This window comes from Salvia miltiorrhiza, chromosome 2 (genome assembly GCF_028751815.1).
Source record: "Salvia miltiorrhiza cultivar Shanhuang (shh) chromosome 2, IMPLAD_Smil_shh, whole genome shotgun sequence".
Lineage (NCBI taxonomy): Eukaryota > Viridiplantae > Streptophyta > Magnoliopsida > Lamiales > Lamiaceae > Salvia > Salvia miltiorrhiza.
In genome coordinates, this window is record NC_080388.1 from 43,201,398 (window position 1) to 43,228,060 (window position 26,663).

At 37.5% G+C, this 26,663-nt stretch overlaps 3 protein-coding genes, 1 long non-coding RNA gene and 1 pseudogene across 7 annotated transcripts; all 5 read left to right on the forward strand.

Annotated features, from left to right (window-relative positions):
* The first annotated feature begins 229 nt into the window (after positions 1 to 229).
* Positions 230 to 1,563, forward strand: LOC131008502 (uncharacterized; annotated as a pseudogene).
* Positions 1,564 to 5,402: 3,839 nt separating this feature from the next.
* On the forward strand, positions 5,403 to 8,224 carry LOC131013576 (pterin-4-alpha-carbinolamine dehydratase 2, mitochondrial). The gene is made up of 7 exons (XM_057941699.1): positions 5,403 to 5,510; positions 5,600 to 5,646; positions 6,110 to 6,204; positions 6,677 to 6,762; positions 6,849 to 6,972; positions 7,369 to 7,437; positions 7,931 to 8,224. The coding sequence occupies exons 1-7, from the start codon at positions 5,466 to 5,468 to the stop codon at positions 8,020 to 8,022; spliced, it is 558 nt and encodes a 185-aa protein (XP_057797682.1). The 5' UTR covers positions 5,403 to 5,465; the 3' UTR covers positions 8,023 to 8,224.
* A 1,908-nt stretch (positions 8,225 to 10,132) lies between these two features.
* Positions 10,133 to 12,914, forward strand: LOC131013577 (uncharacterized). Of its 4 annotated transcripts, none has more exons than XM_057941703.1 (7): positions 10,168 to 10,319; positions 11,581 to 11,646; positions 11,756 to 11,805; positions 11,926 to 11,990; positions 12,261 to 12,352; positions 12,457 to 12,528; positions 12,636 to 12,914. In XM_057941703.1, exons 1-7 carry the CDS (start codon positions 10,317 to 10,319, stop codon positions 12,669 to 12,671), a joined length of 384 nt encoding a protein of 127 aa, XP_057797686.1. In that variant the 5' UTR covers positions 10,168 to 10,316; the 3' UTR covers positions 12,672 to 12,914. The 4 variants fall into 4 exon arrangements, with proteins under 4 accessions (XP_057797684.1, XP_057797686.1, XP_057797687.1 ...); XM_057941704.1 differs by having other exon boundaries at positions 10,318 to 10,399; XM_057941701.1 differs by having other exon boundaries at positions 10,133 to 10,319; positions 12,457 to 12,914.
* Positions 12,915 to 15,445: 2,531 nt separating this feature from the next.
* On the forward strand, positions 15,446 to 17,372 carry LOC131013578 (two-pore potassium channel 3-like). Its single transcript, XM_057941705.1, has 2 exons — positions 15,446 to 16,911; positions 16,993 to 17,372. The coding sequence occupies exons 1-2, from the start codon at positions 15,797 to 15,799 to the stop codon at positions 17,147 to 17,149; spliced, it is 1,272 nt and encodes a 423-aa protein (XP_057797688.1). The 5' UTR covers positions 15,446 to 15,796; the 3' UTR covers positions 17,150 to 17,372.
* A 6,312-nt stretch (positions 17,373 to 23,684) lies between these two features.
* LOC131013579 (uncharacterized) lies at positions 23,685 to 25,861 on the forward strand. Its single transcript, XR_009097736.1, has 3 exons — positions 23,685 to 23,823; positions 24,213 to 24,574; positions 25,158 to 25,861. It is a non-coding gene; the product is annotated as an uncharacterized LOC131013579 (long non-coding RNA).
* Positions 25,862 to 26,663: the final 802 nt, after the last annotated feature.

Consider the following 26,663-nt stretch of genomic DNA (forward strand, 5'->3'; position numbering starts at 1 on the left):
CGGGTTGTTACACACATGCACTTGTCATTTCATGTAAACTTGAATAGCATTGGATCCGTTAGGTTCCCAAATGACAAAGCTTTAAGTGCAGTCACATGCACTTGTTATCCCACTTTTCAATATTAGTCTATAAATGCCAGATGAAACACATCTCAATAAAACACAAACACATCTCACTCTTTGCTCAAGTATACCTTCACCCTATTATTTTTCTATTTCTCATACAAATATGTCTGTGAATGAAAACTCTTCAGTTGATTCAGACTCAAGTTCTGATGTTTCCCATTCCAATGAACTTGATGAATGGGAAGAACGAGTTTATCAACAAAATCGTCAACTTGATAGCATCATCCAAAATATGATCATAAACAATCATAATCTGATTGTAGGAAATCAAATTCCAACAGCCAACAGGAGATATTGTGATAGGAAACGCGAGTTTGGTGCAGAGCGTTTGATCAACGACTACTTCAGTGACAACCCAACGTATACTCCAGAAATCTTCCGGCGGAGATTTCGCATGCAGAAATCGCTATTCATTCGAATAGTGGAAGCTGTTACTGCAATGATGAGTTTTTTCAACAGAGATGAGATGCCACCGGCAGAGTAGGTCTTTCATCATTGCAGAAATGTACTGGAGCCATGAGGGTGTTGGCGTATGGGACATCTTCCGATGTTGTCGATGAGTATCTGCGAATGAGTTCATCTTCTACAAGAGATGCTTTAGTCCATTTTGTGGAAGGTGTTATATCTTGCTTCGGTGGTACGTATATCAGAAGGCCTAATGAACAAGATTTGGCAAGGCTGCTCTATGTTGGAGAACAACGTGGTTTCCCAGGCATGATTAGCAGTATTGATTGCATGCATTGGGAGTGGAAAAATTGTCCTAATGCATGGGCCGGCTAATATACAGGGAGAAGTGGAAAACCAACGATCATTTTGGAAGCTGTTGCTTCATACGACTTGTGGATATGGCATGCGTTCTTTGGAACACCAGGTTCGTGTAATGATATTAATGTACTCCATCGATCTCCTGTTTATAATGATGTCATAGAAGGTCGAGCACCAAAGGTTAATTACGTAGTGAATGGTCGTCATTATGATATGGCATATTATTTAACTGATGGTATATACCCTTCATAGGCTGTATTTGTCAAGTCAATTACTTCCCCACAGATTCGTAAACACAAGTTGTTCGCTCAACACCAAGAGTCTGTCCGAAAAGATGTTGAGCGAGCATTTGGAGTCCTACAAGCTCGATTTGCATTTCTACGACGCCCATGTCTTGTTTGGGACAAAGTTTTGATGGGAAAAATTATGATGGCTTGTATCATTATGCATAATATGATAGTCGAGGATGAACGAGATACCTACCAAAATTATTATGATCCAACAGAATTTTTTATGGATACACCTACAAGAGTACAAATAGAAGATGACGAACATTTTCGCTATTCTACTGAACGTATTGTGAGCTTGTCTACTTATATGACTAATAGAGATCAACTTCGCAATATAGAAGCTCATAGGACTCTTCAAGGTGATTTGATTGAGCACATATGAGAAAAATTTGGCACTGACAATTAAATATGTAATTTGTATTTTTAAATTTCACGTATTGTACTTTGATATATTTAATTTCAGTTGTGTGTTTAATTCTTGTAATCTTTCTTTGTGATTGAGTTAAATATCAATTATAATATATGACAATGTTTAATTATAATATAATTACAATTTTTTTAAAAATATATTTATTTTATTTATTAAATATAATAAATAAATATTTAATTTTAATTTATATTTTACTTTAGATATTAAGATAATTTAAAAATAAAGTGAAGAGAAAAAATATGTAGGTTGGGTTGGTGTCACCATTGGGATTAAAAATTATGTTAGTTTGTGGGTTGTGTAGGTGGATGAGAGAGAAATAAATATTTTATTAAAAAGTAAAGTAAGGTTGGATTGAGTGAGTGTCACGACTGTGGGTAGTCTAAGATCAATTTATCCTTTGAAAAGTTGTTGCCAATCATCGCAGGAAGTCCGAACAAGGCAACTCGATTGCTGTCTTATTCTTGAATTCTCACAGAGATGAAATGAGAATGGAGGAGGAAATATAGAGACAAAAAATAGGAAAGAATTGAAGTAGACAAATTTCGAGCAAATGCGCGACTAGTGGTTGTTGAGAACCGCGACGGTGGCGGCGTTCCACAAAGAAAGATGTGCAATGGCAGATTGGAGGAGGGGCGTGTTCAGTGGAAAAAGAAGATGGAGTCTGGGGTGTTCAATAAGAACAAACGAAAATTGAAGTTTTTGGAGAGGAGAAGTGTGGTGATAGAGAAAAAGAGGTGTTGGTATTAACTGAAAGTGAAAAAAATGGAGTATTTGGAGAGGAGTAAGTATGGCAGTAGTGAGAGAGAAGAAGAGAGAGAGTGAGGGAGCGGGGGGATTCAGTGTAGTGACAGAAGAAGAGGAAATAGTGGAGAGGGTGGAGGGTGGGGTGTTTAGAGGAGTGATTTGCAATATTATTTTTTTTACATATATTTTTTAATTTAGCTATTTGATTTCATAGAAGGATAAAATAGTAATTTAATTAGGGAAAATTGCACCTAAATACACAAACTTGGCCAAAAATCCATATTTGACGCGAACTTAGGATTTTATATTTTAATACACCAACTTTCGTTGTTGTCCAAATTTGACACGACTTAATTCTTAAAAGTTCAAAAAATAACCCCTTTTTGTAAATAATTATACAAAGATCCACTTATGTTATAATTTGGGACATTTAAACCAAAATAAGATATTTCCTTATGATGTTTTCTTTTAAACCATTTTAGGCGCGAATCAAAGATTAAAAGAAAACATCATAAGGAAATATCTTGTTTTGGTTTAAATGTCCCAAATAATAACATAAGTGGGTCTTTGTATAATTATTTACAAAAAGAGGTTGTTTTTTGAATTTTTAAGAATTAAGTCGTGTCAAATTTGGACAACAACGAAAGTTGGAGTATTAAAATGTAAAATTCTAACTTCGCGTCAAATATGGATTTTTGGCAAAGTTTGTGTATTTTCACGCAATTATCCCATTTAATTACTTATTATTGATTATAATTTAGGTTATCAAACAAGTAATGTATGTTATCTAGATTTTAAGCTTAGCTACCAAACACAAAAATATCATGCCAATTATCCTTTATTAATTTAACATATCTTGATTTTATCTATCTAGACAAATCCAAACTTAGCTACCAAACGGAGCCTTAGCATAAAAATTATAAAAAGTAATTACTTATACATTGAAGTACTCCCTCCGTCCCAATAAAAGTGACCACATTTTCATTTCTGTTTGTCCCACTCAATTAAAGCCTAGGTTTATGGATACATGAAGATTCTTGTTCCGAAACTGCCACTTTGTGACGATTAGTAAAAGAATTTTAAAATCACATGTTAGTTAACTAAGCAATTAAGATAAAAAAAGGCATATCATTCAATTTTTTAATTTTCGTGCCGAAAAGAAAATGTCAATTTTTATTGGGACGAAGGGAGCATTATCTTACCTTTATTTTGAGATTTTCTATTTTTATTTTAAGCCAAATATACTAATCTAACTCTTTTTAAATCGAACCAATAAATTATGGAGAGACTCCCATGCGACTACCTTATATTTTTGTGTAGTTCTTTGTTCTTTTTTAAAACTTAAAATTGCAGTCAGGGGCGAACACATTACAAAAAGATGTTGGTAGAAGTTTAATTGTTTTTATATATTTTTACTATAATAAGTATATATAATATATAATATAAGGAAATAGTAACTTTCCTACAATAAATTTAAAAATTGACCAATTTTTGTGCAAAATTATCCCTAACATAAAAAATAAAAAATTGGCCACTCTCATCTCTCTCTTTCTCACGTATCTCTCCATTTCTTGTTTACCTCATTTTTAGGTGTTATTTGCGCGTTTTCGAATGAACATCCGAGCATGTTTTGCACATATTTATGTCATTTTATACTTGCTCGATGGCTTAGTGTGTGTTTGTGTTGTTTTCCAGGGAGCCGAGGCACTATTGGGCGATCCTTGGAGTTTTGGACGCATTTTGAAGAGAAGTCGGGCCACCGTTGCCACACGGCTGCCGCCCACTTGCGGCCACCGCCGCCTCACGGCGCCTGATGCCAACGCCGCTCGTTGCTCTGCGGTGCCCTCCGCATAAGGTTTGCGAAGGGCATAGGCGGCGGCGGCCGCCGCCCGCGTTTAAATTGACAGTTACGGAATTACCTTTAAAAATCCTCTTTTAGGGTTTCACTCTTCACACTCGGTTCTCACAGCCACCATAGACAATTATTGCGTTTTTCCCTTAGTTTCGAAGCCTATCAGGCCAATGGATGGATTCCACAATTCAATATATCTTTTTTTCCAAGCAGGATTTAACTAACTCTGCAAGGAAAAATAAGATATTTAACTAGAAAAAACATATTAATTTATTTGAAGGGCTACACAAGAAAAAGAAAAATAAAATTGAGACTATAAATAGAATTTTCATTATCAATAATTTTATACAGAACCCCTATTTTACTTGTTGTAGTCTCTATTTAAAAATAATAATAAGTTGACTATTTTAACCTCATAGTCATAACCTATAATTTAAAATTTTAATAAAATAATAACTTCCCTTAATGCAATGAAACCATGTTTGGATGGCGGAAAAAATGGCAACACTGACGAGCGGAGTTGTGGTTGAACAGAGAGGACAACGATGGCTTCATGATGAGGCAGACAACTACATTCCTTTCTCCTGAGAAGAGAAAGTCGAGAGAGAGAGAGAGAGAGAGTAATTAGACGTTTGAGATTCAAAGAAGAAGAAAAAAGATTTTTAAAAGAAATTGTTTCTAGTTTTCAAATTGAGAGAGAGATAAAGATAGGGATTGACGTGAATGGTCCAACAATTCCTTCATTGTCGTATCTCTTCTTATCAAAATTATAGAGGCTATAATTTTTGTGGTGGCATGTAGTTCTGATGCTGAGGTTATCCATAGTTTTGACTTTGCGAGTCTGAGACGGTGATGGTCCATAATTATGTTGTTGTGCTTCTTCTAGTTGTTTGTCTCTGCAAATTTCTTTGAGCGAATTCCAATTTTGAATTTTAACTTTTGTTGTATATTGTGTGTAATATATAATCGAGAATTAAGATAATAAATTATTTATTAAAAAAATAATGTGGTGGTTATGAGTTTAAAAATATTACATTTATATTTAATTTTATTATTTCTTTAAATTGAAGGTTATAAATTATATTGAGTAAAATGAGGGGTATGTATAAACTCACCCTTATTTTAAAATTTAGAAAACTGAAGACCGATGCAGCCCATTAAAATTATAATTGAAGCCCTTTTACATCGGCCCGGCCCCTTACAAACCGTTTTCATATGCACCCATACAATACAACATGTCATTCAGCGCGACCTCCAAATGGCACTTCATTCTCGTCTCTGCGCTCTCTCCTTCAACGCCCGTGTACACCTATCTCTCTCTCTGTCACACACACACGCACGCACTCACGATCAGCGTCTTAGATACTGAGATTTTCCCCTGATTATGTTCAGGTTGTACTGACGCCGCTCTTGCAGGGAGTCTGGACTGTCAATGGACGGTAATTTTCATTCTGTTCCGATTCCTCTATTTCTTCGTTTGATTTTTTTAATCAATCTATGTCTTTTCTTTATGTTAATTTTGAGTGATATGTTGCAATTGTCAATCTGTTCGTACATGAGGAACCGGCGGCACGGCGTTTAAAATTGTGAGATTAATGTAGAATGCAGTTAACTCGGAAGATCAATCGAGTGCGTAATTAGTTAATTTTAATTTATTTTAATTTTTTTATCCGTGGAAATTGTCACTAGTTCCAACTATGCATGATCAAATTTCTATTGTTGATGTAAACTTTCCGAGCTTCTGCAGCTCGATGCTGTGAAATACACGCGGAAAATTTAGTCAGATTGAGAATAGTTTCTGCGCAAGGCATCGTAATGTATCTTGAGCGTTAGATGCCTGTGTCGAGGTTTTTGTGAATACGACTATGAGTGCACAATTTTATTTTTTTTGACCTTGGGCAGCTCGAGTATTCGTGTTGCTGATAGATCTCAAGGCCATGAAGGATGCTTGTGGAATAATAGCATTAATGGAATTAGGGCTTTTTGTATTAACCAAGGTTAGTGGTCGCACTGGAGCTGCTACTATTGATTATAGATGTTTGGTTTTGTTGAGGCACTGGTGATACGTTTGCTTAAATTGAACTGTGAGACGGAATGTTTGATTTGTTTATGGTGGCGTATTTTATAGTTTTGATAATTCAATTTGCTGAGACTCTGAGAGTGATGGTGAGAGGAAGGGGTTTTTGGAGGACATACATTAAAAGAAAAGAAGTCCTTGGTGAGAGGTGAAAAGGAAGTTAAGCGATAGCCTTACGACAATATATTAGAAGGGGTCAGTTACCTAAACACCCTCCGACTTGGTGAAGAGTGTGGTTGATTTTGAAGTGAAAGTTTCAAACCAAGTTCTATCGTTGGAAATGGTGCCGATGTTCTTGAATCTGGTGTCTTTCTGGAAGCAATCTTAACTCTTCATGCCCTGAATGTGATTGAGAATATTCTCCTGGTAATGATTTCTTCTTTCTGTGCCAGATTTGGCTAGTAAGAAGTGTGTGCCATGCAGCTCCAAAGATCTGAGGGCTATGACTGAGGAGACAGCCAACATTTTGATCGAGCGGGTATGGAGGCTTATATTGTGAGTTTTGTTTTCGTATATAAGCGTATTTGCAATCCATTAATGATAAATTGATAATTTATGGCTCAGGTTCCTGGATGGAATCTAGTGAAGGAAAATGATTCCTGGAAGCTGCATCGGTCCTGGAAAGTTAAGACTTTCGTCAAAGGAATGGAATTTCTTCGACTCGTGGCTGATGTTGCCGAAGCTGAAGGTATGCTTCTTAAACTTATCTCGTTTAAGTTGGGTGTTTTCCGGTCTTCTATGTATAGACAAAGTTCCTTCCCTGCAAGTCTAAATTATTTGGCTGAACTTAGGACGCCATCGCTCAACCCTGTCATATAATTGAAGTTTTATAGAATTTCATTTGAGCACTTTAAACCAATTCCGAATGATATTGTAGTTTCAATATTTTTCCTCTTTTATCGCTTTGATAGAAACTAACCTTAAGCGTCAAGGATACGCAGCTAACAATTGGCATAGAAGTTTGGGTTGGATACGGATTGTTTCAAATTATCATCTAATACTAGGGTTAATTTGTCTATTAATCCTGAGGTCCTATGTACTCTGATTGATGTTCTCTATCTTTCTCATTACGTTTTTAATATAGGTCATCACCCAGATCTTCATCTCGTTGGATGGAACAATGTAAAGATTGATATTTGGACTCATGCAGTGGGTAAGATCACCTGACATAAACTATAATTTGCTCTCGGTTCTGGTTGGTTACCGTTGTTTCGGACAAATGAACTCCTTAACGTTCGTCCATTCAACTTGAAAATAAGTATCTATGTATTATCTATGATATCTACCAAAATCCATTGGCTGATCAAGTGAAGGTTAAGTTCATTAAGTTCTATGTATATATTTATGCCCCATTCCATTACGACTACCTCATTTGAGAGATTATTGCAGTCATATGTTTATTCCAAGACAGACTCATCTTCTTGTGCACCATGTAGTTTTATATATTTGGAATCTAATCCATTGATCTCCTTAGTAAAGTTTATGTGCATTGATCCTAATTATTGTTCAAACACAAATTATCTTTCATTGAACAATGGAGATGTTCCTTGTTTGATCCGACAAGCATAACTCTTTTTCGCCCTTTAGTTGAAGTTGTTTCACGAACAAACGCTTCTTGATGTACTCGATCCTTTTTTATGGTTCAGGTGGGCTCACTGAGAATGATTTCATACTTGCTGCCAAGATCAATGGACTTAATCTTCACAACCTTCTAAGGATAACACCTACAAACAAGTAACAGCTCCACATTGATAGACATGTGTTCTTTCCCTTTCACCTTTGTAATAGCACATAATATTTTGTTATAATTGCATTTGTTTTTCTGTTCTTGCGTTTTTTTTGGATTGGTTTTCTGTTCTTGCACGGTTGCACCTTGTCAAAAGTAGTATAGCTGGCCAAGTATATTTTTGATGGTTCACGAATGAACATGCATTATCCAATCTGCTGTTTATTTCAGGTCGAAATCTGATAGTTCTATTACCACTCCTTTTTTTAAGTCGACAAAAGATTTATGTTTGATATAAAAATTAGATTAAAAAAAAAAAGAATTTAACAATCAAATCATAACAAAAAGTGAGCCTGGTTATATCCTTTCATCTTAAGGTTGCACACTTCTTCTCCATGACTATTCTTTTTTTTCTTTCGATCCAAGACTTATTCGGTTATATCCTTCCACAATCATCTAAAGATAATCCAAACTTATTTATCACATACTAACATTTGTATTTTTTGCGTCTTGGAGTATTAGGACTGTCCACCCAAAAAAACATATTTAACCGACTAAAAATGTTACTATATAATCCAAGGAGTAAATGATAAATTTACTGTGAAAAGATCATTTGAATTTACAATGAACCCTAAATATGTTTGTACTAACGATATATAGAGTTTTATAAGAGGCTCATAATGGAACATCATATATATTAAAGAATATAAAACACCGTTTATATTTATATAAATATGCGAAAGTAGTTTTGAAATATTTTTTCAACTTCAAAATGATAAAATTGATTTCATATATAAGTATAATTAAAACAATATTTTAACACTTAATCAATATCACATTATGAATTTTTTGTTACAAATCATAATTCTAAAAGTATTACTCCCTCCGTCCCAATAATGAAGTCCCCTTTCTTTTGGGCACGGGTATTTAGGAGAGTTAAAATAGATGTAAAAACAGTAGGGACCACATAATTAGTGCTTTAATTAATATTATTTTATTAACTAATTAAATTGACTATTGACTAATACACAACAAACCATTCTCTGCAATTCTCACTCTCTCTTCTCTCAAACCATTCTCCACTGCACCACCACCTATTGCGGGAATTTACTCAGAAACCATTCTCACTCTCTCTTCTCTCAAACCATTCTCCACTGCACCGGGAATTGACTCAGAAATTCGGCAGCCACAGCAAGCCGCAACCCCTACTCGTCTGAAACCCTAAGCCCCAAATTTCTCCCGCTCAATTCCCGGTGACCGCACGCCGAAAGGGGTGTCGTTCTCCGAGGCAGTGGTCGGGGAAAGCTTCGACTTTTGGCTTCGAGTTTTTATTGTCTTCATTCCCGCAGAGATATGGTTTTGATTTTTGATTTTACTGGTATTTGGTCGGATTTGAAGGTTTCTGGAATTGGGGAAGGAAAACGGGCGGCGGTCGTAGGGGAAGGAAGGCCGGTGGCGTGAGAGAAGGAAGGCCGGCGGCGAGCCTTGTTTCAGAGAGAGAAGGCGAGGAGAGAGAGAGGGGAGAAAGGAGGGAGGCGGTGAAATTGGGGGTTGGGTGGAGACCCTCGCCGCTGCTGAGGGGCCGGCGAGTCGCCGCCCTTATTCCTGCTGAGAGGCGGTGGAGGCGGCGAGGCGGTGGAAAGAGGAGAGAGGGGGGAGATGACGATTTGAGAGAGAAGAGAGAAGTGAGGAGAGAGAGAGAGGCAGGTGGGTTGGATTGTGAGAGGAGAGAGAGACATAATTAAATCTATTAATTGTATGCTAATTAATGCCAAAAAAGGAAAGGGGACTTGAATATTGGGACAACCCAAAAAGGAATACGAGACTTGAATATTGGGACGGAGGGAGTACATTTTAATTTAAAGAACATAGTACTCCCTCCGTCCCATGAAGCATGACACACTTCTTTTCGGCACGGGAATTAAGAAATTGGTATTTTGTGTGTTAAGTGTGGTAGGTGAAAAAGTGAATATGTGAATAAATGATAAATTTTTTGCTATTTTTAGAAACGTGTCATGCTTCGTGGGACTGACCAAAAAGAAAACTGTATCATGCTTTGTGGGACCAAGGGAATAAAATATTTCTCGTATATTATAAGGAGGAACAAAAGTGGAGTGAAAATATTCTCAAAAACAAAAAGTGGAGTGAAAATGAAATAAAGATAAACCCGACCCGACAGCGTAATTCGGACGCAATTGTGGGCCCCTTCCGGCCGCCAGAACAAATGCTCAATTTTCTTTTCTCATTTATTTGAAATATTTTTTCAGCGTTCACTCATTCACTGAATTCAAACTCGTGGAAAAGAAATGGTGAGTAAACTTTTCCAATTCGCGACTCGATTTATTCATCTATTTCTCGATCTATTTGAATTTTTGTCGAATTGATTATGGTTGGGCAGTTGCTCTTCTCTCTTTGCATTTCGATTCAGTTGGTTTTAACTTGCGTGGCATCTAATTCTAGTGTTTTTATATTTTTCCTCTTATTATCATTAACAATTTTTCTTATCGCTTGGGTTCTGATATCAAAATTTGATTTTGGAGTAGGATATGATTTAATTTGGAATTAGGGTTGTTGAGTTCACAATGGAAGACAGATTATTTCATGTTGAAAAATTAGTAGATGGTAAAGTTCGTTCTTTTGTGTATACTTTCTTCAAAATCTGTAACTGTAGTAACGATTGAGCTCAGAAAATGTGTAGCTTCTTATGCCTTTAGTCTCAGTGATGATGGGGTTGGGCTTTATAACTGTGTTTCAAATAAGATTAAAAGAAAATCAGAACTCCTAAACTATTTAAAATTTCGTGTCTGTAATCCGTTCTTGTCGTCCTTTGTGACTGGGGTGGTGTCTGCTTGAATCTATCAAATGCAGGAGGATTATGTTTGAGATTATAAATCCTTGGGCTTTTTCTTTCTTTCTTTCTTTCGTTTTTTATTGTTCAAATCTTAATTATGTAACGATTGATTTAGCTGTTTTTGTTGCAATCATGACATATGATGCTAGACTGTTGTTGCTTAGTAGAGAATTTTGTATACTTGCCAAAATTGTATATACTCAACAGAGTTTATTTATATGATTCCAAAATTGTTGGTTTGATGGTGTCTTTGGAATACAAAAGGAAGCAGTCACATTGATGTAAGAGATATCTAGTGTTTGTACCTGAAAAATCTTAAAAAATATCTCAACTGGTTGATTAATATGATAACCAGCACGTAAGGCGACCTATATGGCTATATGTAGATGGGTATGGGTATTAGTGAACTCGATAACAAGCCTAAAGACAACGGAAGGAGAGATGAATGGTTGCAGAATGTGGAATAAGAATGGAGTTGAGGAAGTGTAAGAAGATAGATAAGGTCGCCATTGTGTCAGTTTCTCTAGAAGTGCGTCTGATTGGTTTTGTGCCAAGACTTGGCTAGTGCCTAGTGGTGTTATTGTTGAGTGAGTATGCAAATGTTATTCTAATCCTTTTCTTGAACATTATTTGCATTGGTTTATTTGTTGTAGTTCATTTTTAATCAAAATATGGTGGCTCTGTTTTTGGTTTCATTTTAATGATTTAATTGTATCTAGGCCGACCCGGAATTGGAAGCCATCAGGCAAAGGAGAATGCAGGAGCTAATGGCTCAACGTGGCGCAGTAATAATTGCATTTTGTTCTATTTTATTTTTCTTTGAAGAATAAGTTTATCCTTCCTCTGTTTTTTGTGTCCTTCGTACGTGGTAGTTACGTATTTATTTACATACAGGGTAGTCATCAAGGTCCTGAGCAGCAGAAAGCGCAGGAAGAAGCTAAAAGGTGGATAACTCTTCCATTATCTAATATAACTGTCATTTTTACTCGAAGTCTCTTAAGAAAGGAGTGTCTGAGAAGTTTCTCAATAAAGCTTTATTGATTTGAAATACTGATTTCATTTAGCGAGGCGGAGGAACAAAGACAACTGATGCTGACACGGATTTTGACATCAGAAGCACGGGCAAGACGTAAGTGGAAATTTTTTAGCTTCATCAAACTTTCTAATGTTGATATTTTCTGCGTCATTCTAACTTTAACTGATATTTTTTCTCAATACAAAATTTCCAAATAGCTCCTTTTCATATTTTTTGACACTAGTGCAAATGTTTAAGGATGGACAACATTCCAGTGCAGTAACATTAATGTGATGGTTTATTTACTATCCATAGATGTCAGTATTAGATTCTTGTGGTGCAACCATCCACATACCTTGACTCCCGATGCATCTATTTGTGCAGTTGCTCGAATTGCTCTGGTAAAACCCGAGAAGGCCAGGGGAGTTGAGGATGTCATACTGAGAGCTGCCCAAACGGGTCAGATTGTTGAGAAGGTAGCTTTGCTTCATTATGCTATCAGTTTCTCACATTTCATCGTATAGCTTCTAATTTCTAAATACGCGAAATAAATGCAACCAATTCCTTGCTGTTAACATAGGTATCTGAAGAGAGGCTTATATCACTGCTCGAACAGATCAACACCCAAACAAGTAAAGAAACCAAAGTGACGGTAAGTAGTAGTGGTGTTGAGTTCGCAAGAACTAGCAGTTGATGATTCATCAACTTTGCATTATCATTAGTTTTCGATTTGTTGATTTGTGGTCCGTTGCTTCACAGATTAGAAGGCGCACGAGTGTTCTGGACGATGATTAGCTAGCTTTTCTCCATCTTCCAAGTATCTTATGTTACGATGTGTGATTCTATACCATATTGGCATGTTGTAATTTCCATCCTATGTTGTCTGTAGGTTGGATTTGTTTGACGCAGTGTTATTCTCCAGAATTTAGTCATTTTTATGGCTGATTGAGCTTTGAATAACTTTCAATCTATGTTCGTTTATGACGTAAACATGTATTTATGGCTTTTCAAGAAAAGCATTTTCTTGTGCTGCTGCAATTAGGGCTTGAAATATTAATCTTAGGCATCATGTAGTGTACGTAGGTTTGTTTTCGTAAATTCATGTTACATTTACTAACCTAAGTGATGCAAAACTCACACCACATTCAGCTTCGCGATCCTTCAAATCGAACTTCGTTCACTCTAGTAAGTGGGCCATACTTCAGGGAACATGTTTCTCTTTCACTTTCTATGTATTTATATATTTACATCCATATCTCTCTATATATTTACATATGTATATATAGACGATCAGAGTGGTTCAAATGAGAACCATTAAATAAAATGAGAACGGAGTATCATTTTTAAGTCTGTGATAGTAAAGATGTATGGTGGATACATTTTAATGGATGAGCTTAGTACTTGGGATTTGAAATTTATAGGGAGCAATTTTTTTTTTTTTATATATAATTAATTTTTCGGTGAATGCAATAATTGTGCATGTATTTTTCAATTTTCATTTTAAATTATGGTTTCTACTATACATTACTATATCTTCAGCCTTAGATTAACTCACTTTAGTGAGTGGAACAACTCGAAGTAAGCTTGCTTATATATATATTTACATCCCCCGCCTGCAAATAAGCGTGTTATTTTGAAATGAATTTTATCCTCAGATATGTCATATGTGTTTGATTTGAGAATTCCATTGTAAAATAAATGCTAAAATTTTTATTTTATCCTCATCTACCATACTATCTTTTCAGGGGAAATCTCTTTAAATACCATATAATAAAAGGTAGAAGTTTTTTTACATCCATTTATAAAAATATAAGTTTTTTTTATACCAAAATGTGTTAAATTACTACATTACTCTTATTATATATTAATAAGTTAAAAGAAATAAAAGAGTATAAGTTACGACTTGCACATGATGGCAAGACCCAATCGTGGAACCACCGTGTGCACAATTGGGGTACATAATTGTGCATATGTATATGGTGGCTACACAATCGTGTTTTAAGCCTTCGTGTGCACAATTAAAGGTATATATACGTTCACATGATGACTACACGACCGTGTCTTGCCATCATGTGCAAGCCGTAATTTATACTATTTTATTTGGGGGTGTTTAGTCTTTTTATTGATTTTGGTATGAAAATTTTATACTCTTATAAATAAATGTAAAAAAAAAATTATATTTTATACTTTGGTATAAAAGATACATTCTTAAATTCTCTATGCAATAGTTCTCTACTCTTTATAATGGGGACATTTACTCGGGAATAGAGGGGAGTATTTTGGGTGAAGAGGGAATATAGGTTGTTTTATGTTAGGGTTAATAGCCGCTAAATCCTATAACTATTTTTGTTTTCGCGTTTTGCATTGTTTTCAGAAATTCTGCCTCAGTATATCACAACTAATTAAGGAGTCGCGATTTGTATCCGACGAAATTTTCCGGCAACATAAATTAATCTACACGGCATTTTATTTGCTGACAAGGGTGATTATCATCTACATGGCAATTAGTTGTTAATTTTTTTTTTTAAATGACGTGTCTCACCCTCTCTATCTCCTCTCTCACTCTCGATCTCTCTCTCTCATAGAAACCCTCTCTCTCTCTTCCCCTTGCTTCGCCGCCTCCATCTCCAGTGAGGGCCGCCATTGGCAGCCACTCCGCGGCGCCTCCTGCCCCTATTTCTCCATCTCGCTCGGCTCCCTCTCTCTCTCTGTCTCCATTATCCGCCACGCTACATAGCCACGACCCCGCTGCACAGCCAGCGCCGGCGACCGTCCCTTTCTCCGTTTCTATTTCTTCTCAGACCCTCCACCATAATTTCCCCAAATTTCAGAAACCCTTCCCCCCTTAATCTGAGCCCAAAATCTCTCTGAAACCCCCTCCCTTTCCTATCATACTACAACCGCCAATAGCTGTCGCCGCTTCACCCTCGATTCACGGCGAGAATCGCCGCTCACTCACATCCGGCAACAACAGCATCAGCCCCCAGGCTCACTGTCACCGCCGCCCAGCCGCCCTCCACCGCCTCTATCTCCCTCGCTCTCTCATCGGAACGGGCAGCAGCCACCTCCGTTGTCCCGAATCCAAAGGAATTCGCCATTTCAAGTGGATTGCGAGGAGGACGATGAATTCACCATTTCACCCAATCTTATGAACCCTAATTTCAGCTCGAAAATTATGAGATTCAATCCAAAATAAACCATAGTTATACGATTAGTGTTGTTAATTCTAAGAAGAACAAAAACGACGACGTTTTGATATTAATAAAATTAAACAAACGTAAGACAAAACGACGTCGTTTTGCCTATCGGAATTCTATGCCACGTAGATTAGTCCGGCTGCCAAGTCATCTTCAATTTTGCCGGAAAACTTCACATGATGCAAATCGTGACTCCTTAATTAGTTGTGATATACCGAGGCAGAATTTCTGAAAATGATGCAAAACGTGAAAACAAAAATAGTTATAGGATTTAGCGGCTATTATCCCTTTATGTTATGTATGTTGGATGAAGAGGGCAATCTGTAACAAGTATTGAAAGATAAAGATAATAGTCCATTTACTTTATTTTTATCTAATTGAGCCCATTAATTCTTATTTTATAATTATATATGCCTGCATACAAATTCTATAATGGTTTGAATACTTGCATAATGGGTGACGTTGACTCAGCCTAAAATGGCGCCGAAACAACGCCACGTTCCCTATACGCCACCATTTTTCACCAACACCAAGACTCCATTTTTACTTTGACCCCACAAATTTCAATATAAAAAATCAAAATTTTAAAACCTGCAAATATATTCCCTATTCATGCAATGCCAAGTGCTACCCTGATTCTTGCATGTTCATCCACTCCAAAAACCGCAATATATTATACATACAGCGCCGCCGCCGCAACAATCTTCCGGCGAAACAGCTAACATGGAGAAAGAGCCACTCCTCCCTTACAGCAGCCCCAGAAGGCCGCCCTTTCTCCACTGTCTACCCGAAGACGATGAAATTACCATCCCACCCTCCCCCCTCACCCCTTCATCCAGAGAACTCAAAGACCGCCTGATTTTCGGCCCCCCCACATCTCCATCTTCATCCACCGCCCCAGATTTTCTTGAAGCTCTAGCCCTAACCCTCAATTCCCCCAAGCCCACATCACAAACCAACGAGGGTTTCGATTTTCATCCTCAAAAATCAAATCTTGATCAAGAAAGCCAGCATTCTTTGCCAGCTTCCAAGAATCTGCATAGGTCCAAGACTGCTCCCGCCATGGCTAACATCAACGAAATTCAAGATTTTTCCGAGGCGGAGCCGCCGCAGTTTGGTAAGCAGTCGGTGGTGAGGCAGGGTGTGGTGCTGTTGATTATGTATTTGAGTCTTGGCGTGGTGATATACTCTCTTAGTAGGGATGATTTCAAGGGGAGTGAGACACACCCTGTTGTTGATGCTCTGTATTTCTGCATAGTGACTATGTGTACAATTGGATATGGTGATATAACTCCTAATAGTTTAGCAACTAAGCTGTTTTCAATCATGTTTGTATTGGTGGGATTCGGTTTCATCGACATATTGCTGACTGGGATGGTTAGTTATATGCTTGATTTGCAAGAGAATTATCTGTTGAGGAGCATCAAGGGCAGGTGGGGAGGTGATGGTAGGTCTTACATAGTGGATGTGAAGAAGGGGAGGATGAGGATTCGGATGAAGGTTGCGGTGGCGTTGGGGGTGGTGGTGGTTTGTATTGGAGTAGGTGTTGGTGTGATGCATTATGTTGAGAGGCTGGATTGGGTGGACTCCTTGTATCTGTCTGTGATGTCTGTGACTACAGTTGGATATGGTGACCGGGCGTTTGATTCATTGGGGGGTCGGGTTTTTGCTTCGGTTTGGCTGCTTGTGTCGACTCTTGCTGTGGCTAGAGCCTTCCTCTACCTGGCGGAGGCGAGGGTGGACAGGAGGCAGAGGAGGATGGCTAAGTGGGTGCTCCATCAGCATATGACTGTCGCGCAGTTTCTTGCTGCTGACATTGATAACAACGGATTTGTCACGTTAGTATCTATTTTTCCACTCATTTCATGCATATTCAAAAACTATGTTATTGGATTATATTTGTGTGTGTTTTTTGACAGTAAATCAGAATACGTGATATACAAGCTGAAAGAGATGGGCAAGATTTCAGAGCACGATATTTTGAAGATATGCCATCAGTTTGAAAGGCTGGATGGTGGCAACTGCGGGAAGATCAGTCTAGTCGATCTTATTGAAAGCCGTCAACAACACCCTTGAATGCTTCGCTTCTACATTTACTCATCCAATCTATCTTCACCTTTAAACTCACTCACTTTATACTTTTATCTGTCTTCCATAAATCCACAGCTGCTACACTTTGTGGATTTTATTGAATTCACACATTTCGCGCATTTTCCTAACTTCTTCATCTACTCCACTTCACTCCATTCGGTTGCTCGGATCGGTTTTTATTTTTAATATATATTTTTTAATTTTTTTTTACTCCGACTCTTCTTGGTTCATTCCAAAGCATCAGTTACATGTACTAAAAGTGTTATTTAAAATATGGGTTAATAGCCGAAAAATACACGAAGTTTCATCAAATTTGCATTTTGCACATGACCTTTAAAATTAGCTCTATAATACACGAACTATTGATTTAATTGCAATTTGCACATGCATTGACCATAACCTAAATTCTAGCTGACGTGGCTCCCGGAATCTGTAGACGTGGACGCACCGGCGTTCAAGTAATACGACGTCGTTTTGTAGTTATATTCTAACACATAAAACGACGTCGTTTTGAGTAAGTATAATTAGAAAAAAAAAAAGAGAAAGAGAGAGGGTAGCGCCACCGCCTCCCTCGGAACTCTCTCTCTCTGACTCTCCTCTGCTCTCCGGTGACAGCAACGATAGGCCCCTGCCTCGACGCCTCTTCCCTCTTTCCTCTCTCCATCAATTCCGGCCGCCGCCGCTCGTATCTCGAGTGGTAGCGCTAATCCCCTCTTATTTTCACTCTTCTCTCTATTTCTAGAAACAGGACACAACATACACTACACGCATCTCCGCCATTGACCGTGCCGACTCACCGCCCTAAATTTTCGGAGACCGCAGCGAAGCCATGCTGTGACCCTTCCTGACTCAACACAACAAGCAAAATCAAAGCTTTAGTCCAAGTTTCCCCCAGATCTATACACGAGCCCAACGAGGACCCCGACGAGTACCGAGGGCGAGCTCTTGCTGCCTCACCGGACCACGGCAACAGAGCGACGTCTGCAGCCTCGCCGGACCTCAGAAAATGTGGCAGCAGTGGCGAATCATTTGATAGAAGAAGAAATTTAGGGCTTTATGTTGTGGACTGCTCGAGAAATTCAGAGAGGAGAAGAAAATTTGAAGAGGAAAGAGGGGCGGAGGGAGAGGGTATGGAACGGCGGCCAATCGTCGGTCCTCGCCGGCCCCTCGACAGTGGCTGCGGTTCTCTTACAGACGGAGAATGAGATCGCGAGAGAGAGAGAGAGAGGGCTCTGTTTAGGAGAAGATTTCCACCTGAGTTTGCAACAAGGGAAGAAATGGATCGGAGGTGAGAGGCGGCACCGGAGTTTAGGGCCGCGGAGGCGGATCTGTCGCCGGATTTTGAGAAGCAACGGTCGTGAGATTTGGGAGGAAGAGAGAGGGGCGGCTGCTTCAGTTGAGAACGAGAGATTGAGAGGCTGTCGTGTCACCGCGGATGTGGAGGGTTTTTTATTTTTATGACACGCATATTGCCACATCATTAAAGATGCCACGCGTATTGCCACATCATTACATAATAGTCCACGTCGTTGCTGGTCAACTTTAATTATAGCCGGAGTTCTCGTCGTGTGCAAATTGCAATTAAATCAATAGTTCGTGTATTATGGAGCTAATTTTAAAGGTCATGTGCAAAATGCAAATTTGATGAAACTTCGTGTATTTTTCGGCCATTAACCCTTAAAATATTAGTAGTATTTACTTTCATAAAAGCAAATAATATATTACAAAGGATATTTTTAACAACATAAAATAATACTTTCAATTTATGAAAATGATCATTCATAAATAATTAGTATTTTTATGAATTCAAATGATATTTTAAATAAAAATAAATAATATATTACAAATTACACTTTTAAGGCATGTAAATTATACTTTTAAATAGGCCGAAAAGTGGTCTGGGCAAAAAAAATATTAGAAAATAATAAAAATATTACAAATATATATAATATTAATAATACAAAAATCGATTCAGGTAACGAGCGAATATATTGAGAAAATAGAACAAATATTAATTACTAATGTATATTGGGCCGGAGCAGGCCCACATTGGATTTTGCGAAGTAACAATTGGGCCTGTCCAAATACTTTTATTTGGAAAATTACCGTCTCATACCTCAAGAGTCTACATTTTTTAATAATTGTATCTCATCGCATGCAAAATTACAAATGGATGCTTATATTATCATTGTTATTAACAATTTTATTGTAACAATAAAAAGAAAACCGACTTTTTTTTTTCTTATGACATCAGTTTCCGAGCAGTCTGGTGTAGCTGAAATTAAGAGCACGATGATGATCTCTTCTTGATTTGAGCTACAAAATGTCCGAATCAAATTTTCATTCTAGCATTGATTAATTTGATGTTGGGAAACAGTCACGAAATTAAGTTGGCAACATTATTTAATAGATTTATGCAGACTTTTAAAGTCTAGGTGTATTAGTTCATAACCTTTAAAAGTCTATGAAAATCTGGGTGTATTCATTCAAGACTTTTAAAAGTCTATGAAAATTTGGGTGTATTCGTTAATCTATGGACTTTAAAGTTGAAATGACTTTCATTGATTTCGTTGAAAAAATAGGCATGAACAAATCCGAACACAGACCACGAGAATTCACAAATCCTGCAAAATCCCCGCGCTCGCTGGGTGCCAGCGGCCGCTGGACCTTAGCGCCCGTTGCCATTGATTCCAGTGATTGCTGGGTAAGAAACTTGAGATCAGTGCTGTACTCTAATTTCTTTATAAACAAATATGTAGGACCACTTGATGTTCAATGAAATTTCATTAATTAATTTATTTATTTTTGTCTTCTATCACAATCTCATTTTAGTGTCAATAACATGATTTTGCACTGCCTCTATTGGAGATTTTGGAGTTCCATCTCTCTCGTGCATATACTCTTATGTGGAGTTTATCATGAATATATATATATATACCACAAGCCAGCGGTCGCTGGGTCTCCAGCGCTCATGGGCTCTAGCGGCCGGTGAAAGTGGATCTAGCGCTCATTCAATTCCCGCGCTCGCTGGATTTGTAGATTTCAAGTCCGAAAATATGACATCAAATTCTTGCTAATTCATTAAAAATCCGACCAAACATTCATTCAAAATCATGAAGAATCCGTGAGAATTCTATAGACTTTTAAAATCCACGGACTTTTAAAATCTACATAAATCTTAAACTAATACACCCCACTAAATTGATGCTCTATTGGAGGGTTTAAGTCGAAGGGATTTCGGTCAAGTTTAACACCCGGTAATCGGATCGGCCGAAATCGACGCAGCAATAAATTCTATAATAACTGATAACGTACAATTTTATTTTACCCCACTTATTTTGCAATTTTCAACGTCCCTGATACTTTTAATGGATGCTAATTGCAAAAAATGATATTGTAATCATAAGATTAAAAAAGTCACATAAAAATTGCAAATCCGAGTGAATATTTTGGACAATTAACTCATATATATATATATATATATATATATATATATATATATATTGTTATCAACATTTTAGACCTATTTCTCTCATTAATTGATTGTATGTACAAGATATTGGCCAAATTGCTTGCAAATAGGATTATCAAAAGTTCTAGATGTTGGGAACTTTATGGAATATTCTAATCCTTGTTTTGATGATACAAAAATCCATAGGTTTCATTTGTAATAGACTAGAACTGCTCGAACTCATTTGTTAGAGTTCTTTTTCGTTCAGTTGCTATTCTGACGACTGAAGAACGAAGGACTGAAGACTGAAGACTGAAGTTGCCGACTGAAGTATCAGTCGAAGAATCAGTCTTGAACTGATTACTTAATGGGTGCCACGTGGAATCAGCGGACTAATACTAAAGTCAAGTATCAGTTAAACATTCTTCCTCGAACTGAATCTCCAACGTTCAAAGGAAGCCACATACTCTAAAAGTACAGCCGCATTAAATGCAGAGATCTCAGGATCGTCCTTTCTCTGCAGAGGTCATTCCTATTTGGTGACTACTTTATCAAAGACGTCGCATCTCCTACTCTTCAACATAACCGTTCTCACCAAACAAGGAACCTCGAAGATTGAAGCCTCAGCCCAAGTTCAAATTACTCTCTAACGGAAGAAATCTTGAAGACCTTCTCCGCCAACGGATCTATTCAAGACTTATCCTATAAGTAGCGCTCGATGATCACTTCAATCTTCACCGATTCAACAACATAAGCTGAAGCTCTGCCAAAATTGCTTCTCAGCCAAAGCTCAAATTCCCCAAAGCTTGAATCGAAGAAGAGAATCCCAAAGCCAAAAATCAGTCACTGCTGATTACATAAATTCTCTTAGACCTTAGGCAAACCTTGATTATCCAAAGCTTAGGTCAAACTAACTCCAAAGAACTTGTTCTTTGAAGTTCAGTTGGCAAGATTTCAAACCTCCCTTCGACCGATAGAATCGAGTGTTTGAGTTGCAAAGGAGTTCAGGAAGGTACTCTGACTCCGTGAGGTCCTAGTGCCAGTTCGTGCTAGGAGTGAGAAATCCAACAAGGTGTGTCGGTACTGAAGATTGGATCTTCAGTTGTGTGCACCTGCAAGCACACGGTTCGGTTTGCTGTGCACCCGTAAGCACGAGCATCGGTTTGCTGTGCACCTGTAAGGACTTGCAGAGTGAAGTTGTTGGTCTGATCAACCGACCGTGGATGTAGGAAGTGTTTTCCGAATCACGTAAAAATCTCTGTGTTATTTACAGCTTTTAGTATTTAAATTTGTTGCTTGTGCTCTTCCTTTCATAAACTGAAAACTGATTAATAACAAAGAGAAACTTAAGACTAACAACGTGCTCAACCCAAAAGGCTATTGCGAAACAAAAAATTTCCGCTGCGTGTGTTATCAGTCTGACTGATCTGTCCTCTGATAGTCAGTGAGACTTATAACATCTCTGTTTATCAAACTCGACTAAAGCCTTACGTGCATCAGTTAAGTTCTAACTTAACTGATAACTCCTTACTGAAGAGTCTTTCAGTATCAGTCGTTAACCCTGTTTCGGTCAAAACTATTTTCTGTAAACAAGTGTCTGAGTTTGTGTTTGTAGTTTCACTTTTGATCTCTGTATTGAGATCCTGCTTTTGAAAAATAGCCTTTAGGTGTATTCTCCTCCCCCCATACACCTATTCGAGACCCTCCGGACCTAACACTAGACAATGTTATTTTGATTAACCAGTCCACTTTCATTGACGAGAGGCAAATTTTGAACAGCGCGTTGATAGCCAATGAAACACTTGACAAAGCGACAAATAATTACAGAAGTTGTTTGATATTTAAACTGGATTTTGAGAAAACTTATGATATAATGGATTGGGCCTATCTATCTATTACACATGATGAAACTTTTGGGTTTTAACGATAAATGGTGCCTTTGGGGTGAAAGCATTACAACGAGCCTCAGTTTTAGTTAATCAAAGCCCGTCAAGAGAATTTAAGTTGCAAAAGGGACTGCGACAAGGCAGCCTTCTATCTCCATTACTTTTCCTAATTGCAGCAGAAGGGTTTAGCCTTTTAGTGGCCAGGGAAACTATATTATATATTGGAGTTAAAGTCGGAAAAGATCAAGTGGAGATATCTTGCCTTTAGTTTGCCGACGATACTTTTATTTTCGAAGACGCCTCTTGTGCTAATATTCACAGTATTAAAGGGATTGTCCGGAGATTTGAAGTTGCGTATGGATACAAAGTTAATTTTCGTAAGAGTATCCTGATAGGAATTAATTTTTGTAAGAGTACCCTGATAGAAATTAACCTATCGGATGTTGTTTTAGAGAAGTTTGCAGTGACTTTAAATTGCAAAAGTTGGTTCACTCCCTTTCGAATATCTTGGCATTCCAATAGGTACAAATCCTAGAAAGGAAGATATGTGGTCCCCCGTGGTGAACATTATTAGGAGAAGATTGAATCGATGGGAGAATAAGCACCTGTCTTTTGGTGGTAGAATTGTTTTGCTAAAGTTCATGCTTTCAAATTTACATATCTACTATCTTTCCCTCTTTCGTGCACCATTGAGAGTAAACCAAAAAGTCACTAAACTCCGAAGAGATTTTCTTTGGGGTAGGAAGTTGGGGGGTAATAAAAAGATGGTGTGAGTGGCTTGGGAAAAAAATCTACAAAACAAAAGACGAAGGGGGTTTAGGAGTAAGAAGAGTCTATTGGTTTAATGAGGTACTTTGGGAAAATGAGAATGACGATTAAGGCCCTGTTTGCTAAGTTTGCAAGATTACACTAGATTATCTTTTTCTGGAAGGCCCATTATTATTAATGCTTGATTATTAATCTGAAAATATGTTTGCTAGCTAGTTGATTAGGTTCACTCCAACGAAAAATAGGTTTGATATCCCCTGCAGCAATATAGAAATAAAACACAGAATTACTTTCATACCCTCTATTAAATTCAGAAAACCCACTCCCTACCCTTCTAATAAACCCTGCTTGAAGTCCACGAAATCAAATTTTGAAAAACCACCATCTCTGATTTTTTGGGAGCCATTTTTTCGCACTAAAAACTGGAAACATTTGGCGACTTTGAAAGAGAAACGTCTCTGCCATCTTCGTCATCCGTTGTCGATCACCGACAGCTACCGATCGGAGTTTGTGATTCACCGTGGTTGCTTTCAAAATGGCTTCGAATATCCAAGGTAAAATACTTGGCGATTGCTTCAAATTTTCGTCTATCTGAACTTGCTCATACACTTTCGATTTTGTTGTGAGATTATGTAGAAAAGGAATAACATTCGTTCGTTCTTGCTGGTATAACAATAGTTGTTGTTTTTCTTGTTGCAATTTCACAAATGCGATGCAGAAACCCACGTAAAAAACAAAAGATACGAACTTGATTCGGACATTCAAAATTGAAAATTGGAAGAATATTATGTTGTTGTTAAACTGTTCGATAAAATTCCTAAGAGAAATGACTAAATTGTTGTGATGTAAATTCTATGAACTTGAAGGTTATAATTGATTGGCTGTGGACGATTTTGCATTTATAGGCACCATTTTGAACAAGCATTTTGTTGTATTTGGTTAGGACTTGAGTCAGGTACCAGCGATACGAGTCGCTCCTAGGCAAATAAAACCCAACAGACTCGCCGATCATGGTCTACGAAGGAAGAGCTTGTGTTGTTGTCTGCTTTGAAGGAATTAGTAGCACAAGGATGGAAGTCGGACAATGGGTTCCGGGCTGGGTTTCTCGGTAAACTTGAGGATGCCTTGAAGAAGGAGTTTCCGGGCACCGATCTGAAAGCTACACCACATATCAATTCAAAGATTGGATCTTGGAAAAAATTCTACAATTCGTTGGTTTCCATGTTGGACAAAAGTGGGATAGGCAATTTAAATGGGGATTATATGATCGATTGTAGCAACGATCAGTGGGAGCATATCGTTAATGTAAGTGCTGCGATTAAACTCATTTGAAATATCTAAGCTTGTTGGGGTGATTATGTAATTCGCAGGTTTTCTTATGGGTCTCAAAGAGAAGCATTTGGTTGTTGAGCTGATTGTTACCGTTGGTATTAGGGCTGATCTAAGCCGTTGAATGAGTCTTTTAGCTCAAGTCAGTTTTGATTAGCAAAAACAACAGTAACAAAACAGAGAGCAGTTACATTGATTCATCACTAGCAATTTCTTCCAATTTTTCTTCCTCTTTTGTTTTCAAGTGGAAAGAGAAGGAGAGGCTAGAAAGTGTTCTTGATTGAGGGGTGTTCTCGATCTTGTAGAGTGTTGTAATCTTTCTTGATTCATAGTAATAATATCTTCGACTCACTTCCCGTGGATGTAGGATAAGCAATTATCGAACCATGTAACCTTGCTGTGTGTTGTATTTTGAGTTCTTACTCTTCATTCTTGCTGCTGCGTTTTCATATTCTAATCTTCATTGTGTTGGTGGATTGAAATCGGTTGTGTAAATCGATTTTGGATCTTCAAAGTTGTTGTGTGTATGTAAATAACCATTGTTTGAATTGTTTTGTAGTGCGATCCGGGGGCGCGCGGGATGCGTAAGAAGAGCTGACCTCTCTTTGAGGATTGGAAAGAGATATTTGGCAAAGATCGCGCGAATGGAAAAACGGCACAGGACTTGATGGACGCCATCAACGACATGACATCTCGTGACAATCTTGCACGGGATGTAATTTCTAAAGAGAACGGACAAAATGTACAAGTCGAAAATGAGATTGACATTGATGTTGCCGAGAATAGTGTATGTCAAAGTGAAAATGTTAGTGAAAGGCCACGGTCATCGCGTAAGAAGCGCAAACAAGATGAATCTATAGACAGATTGTATGATGTGCTCGTTCAGCTTGGGCAAAACACGGACAAGCGGCTTGAACACATCGGTACTAGGACTGGATACGAGTTTGATCTTAGCAAGGCCCGTACCGAAGTCTATGAAACATTAAGCGCGATCCCTAGACTTTCAAAGAGGGATAAATTCGAAGTATGCGAGAGATTGACTGACAAAGTGGAGAGACTCGAGCTGTTTATGGGTCTCCCAAAAGAAGCTAGAATTGACTATTTGCTTTATGTTCTCGATACTCGCGGGCACTAGAATCTGACTGCCGGAAGATTATTTCATCGTTTTTTTCTTATTTAGGATCTGGAATGCATCTAGGCATTATGTCATCATCTAGTTTTTTTAGACACTCATGAGCTTTTAATTATTTGTTGAACTGTTGCATATTTCCATTTTTCTTTGTTGGCTATATTGCTAAGTACTATTCCACATGGAAGACAATTTATTTGAAAGGATTGGCTCCCATAAGTTCTAGTTTTATTTGAAAGGTTTGGCTCTCATTTTTTACCCATGATGAATTGTGTTATTCTAAGTATGGTCGTTGGATGTTAATCACTGATATTGTTGCCACTGAAATATATAAAAATATGTTTGAAGTTAGTTAAGTAGTTTTCTGGTTGTTGCATTTGCATGTTGAAGAGTTTGGGATTTCTTTTTATTGCAATTTTGGATATTGATCCCAACTGTCATTTTTTGCTTTTGTAAATTCTCTTTGCCCTTAAAATTGAGATTATGGACTGATTTGATGCATAAGTTTTTTGTTGTGTGTTGATTGACATGCATATAGTTGATCATCTTAATCATGCTAGAGTTGATCACAATCCTGTTTCGTGAAAAATCATGCAGTAGTTATATCTTTTTAATTTATTTATTTTTATTTGTTGGAGGAGATGGAATAGCTGGAACTTTTTTGCCTGTTAATGAAATTGTTATCAAGGAAATAGGTACTGCTTTCTCTTGCTGCAGTTTTGTGTGATGCTATGTTGAGAATATTGGTGTTAGTGTAATGTTTGTTCTATGACAATTTATCTAAAGCTAGTTTTTGTGAGAAGAATAATCACAACTCGTTTTAAAGTTCAGTAGCCAAAAGATATCTTTTATTCGAGGGAACATAGGGTTTTTTTATACTGCGAGTTCAGAACTCATTTGGATATAGTTTGGCCAATTTATCAAGTATAACATGTC

Coding starts and splice junctions, on each gene's coding strand:
- LOC131013577 (XM_057941701.1), top strand. Junction 11,647..11,755: donor TAATGGCTCAACGTGGCGCA/GTAATAATTGCA, acceptor ATTTACATACAG/GGTAGTCATCAAGGTCCTGA. Junction 11,991..12,260: donor ATCAGAAGCACGGGCAAGAC/GTAAGTGGAAAT, acceptor CTATTTGTGCAG/TTGCTCGAATTGCTCTGGTA.
- LOC131013576 (XM_057941699.1), top strand. CDS start 5,466: ATGGCACTTCATTCTCGTCTCTGCGCTCTCTCCTTCAACGCCCGT. Junction 6,973..7,368: donor TGATGTTGCCGAAGCTGAAG/GTATGCTTCTTA, acceptor TTTTTAATATAG/GTCATCACCCAGATCTTCAT. Junction 7,438..7,930: donor TATTTGGACTCATGCAGTGG/GTAAGATCACCT, acceptor TTTATGGTTCAG/GTGGGCTCACTGAGAATGAT.
- LOC131013578 (XM_057941705.1), top strand. CDS start 15,797: ATGGAGAAAGAGCCACTCCTCCCTTACAGCAGCCCCAGAAGGCCGCCC. Junction 16,912..16,992: donor GATAACAACGGATTTGTCAC/GTTAGTATCTAT, acceptor GTTTTTTGACAG/TAAATCAGAATACGTGATAT.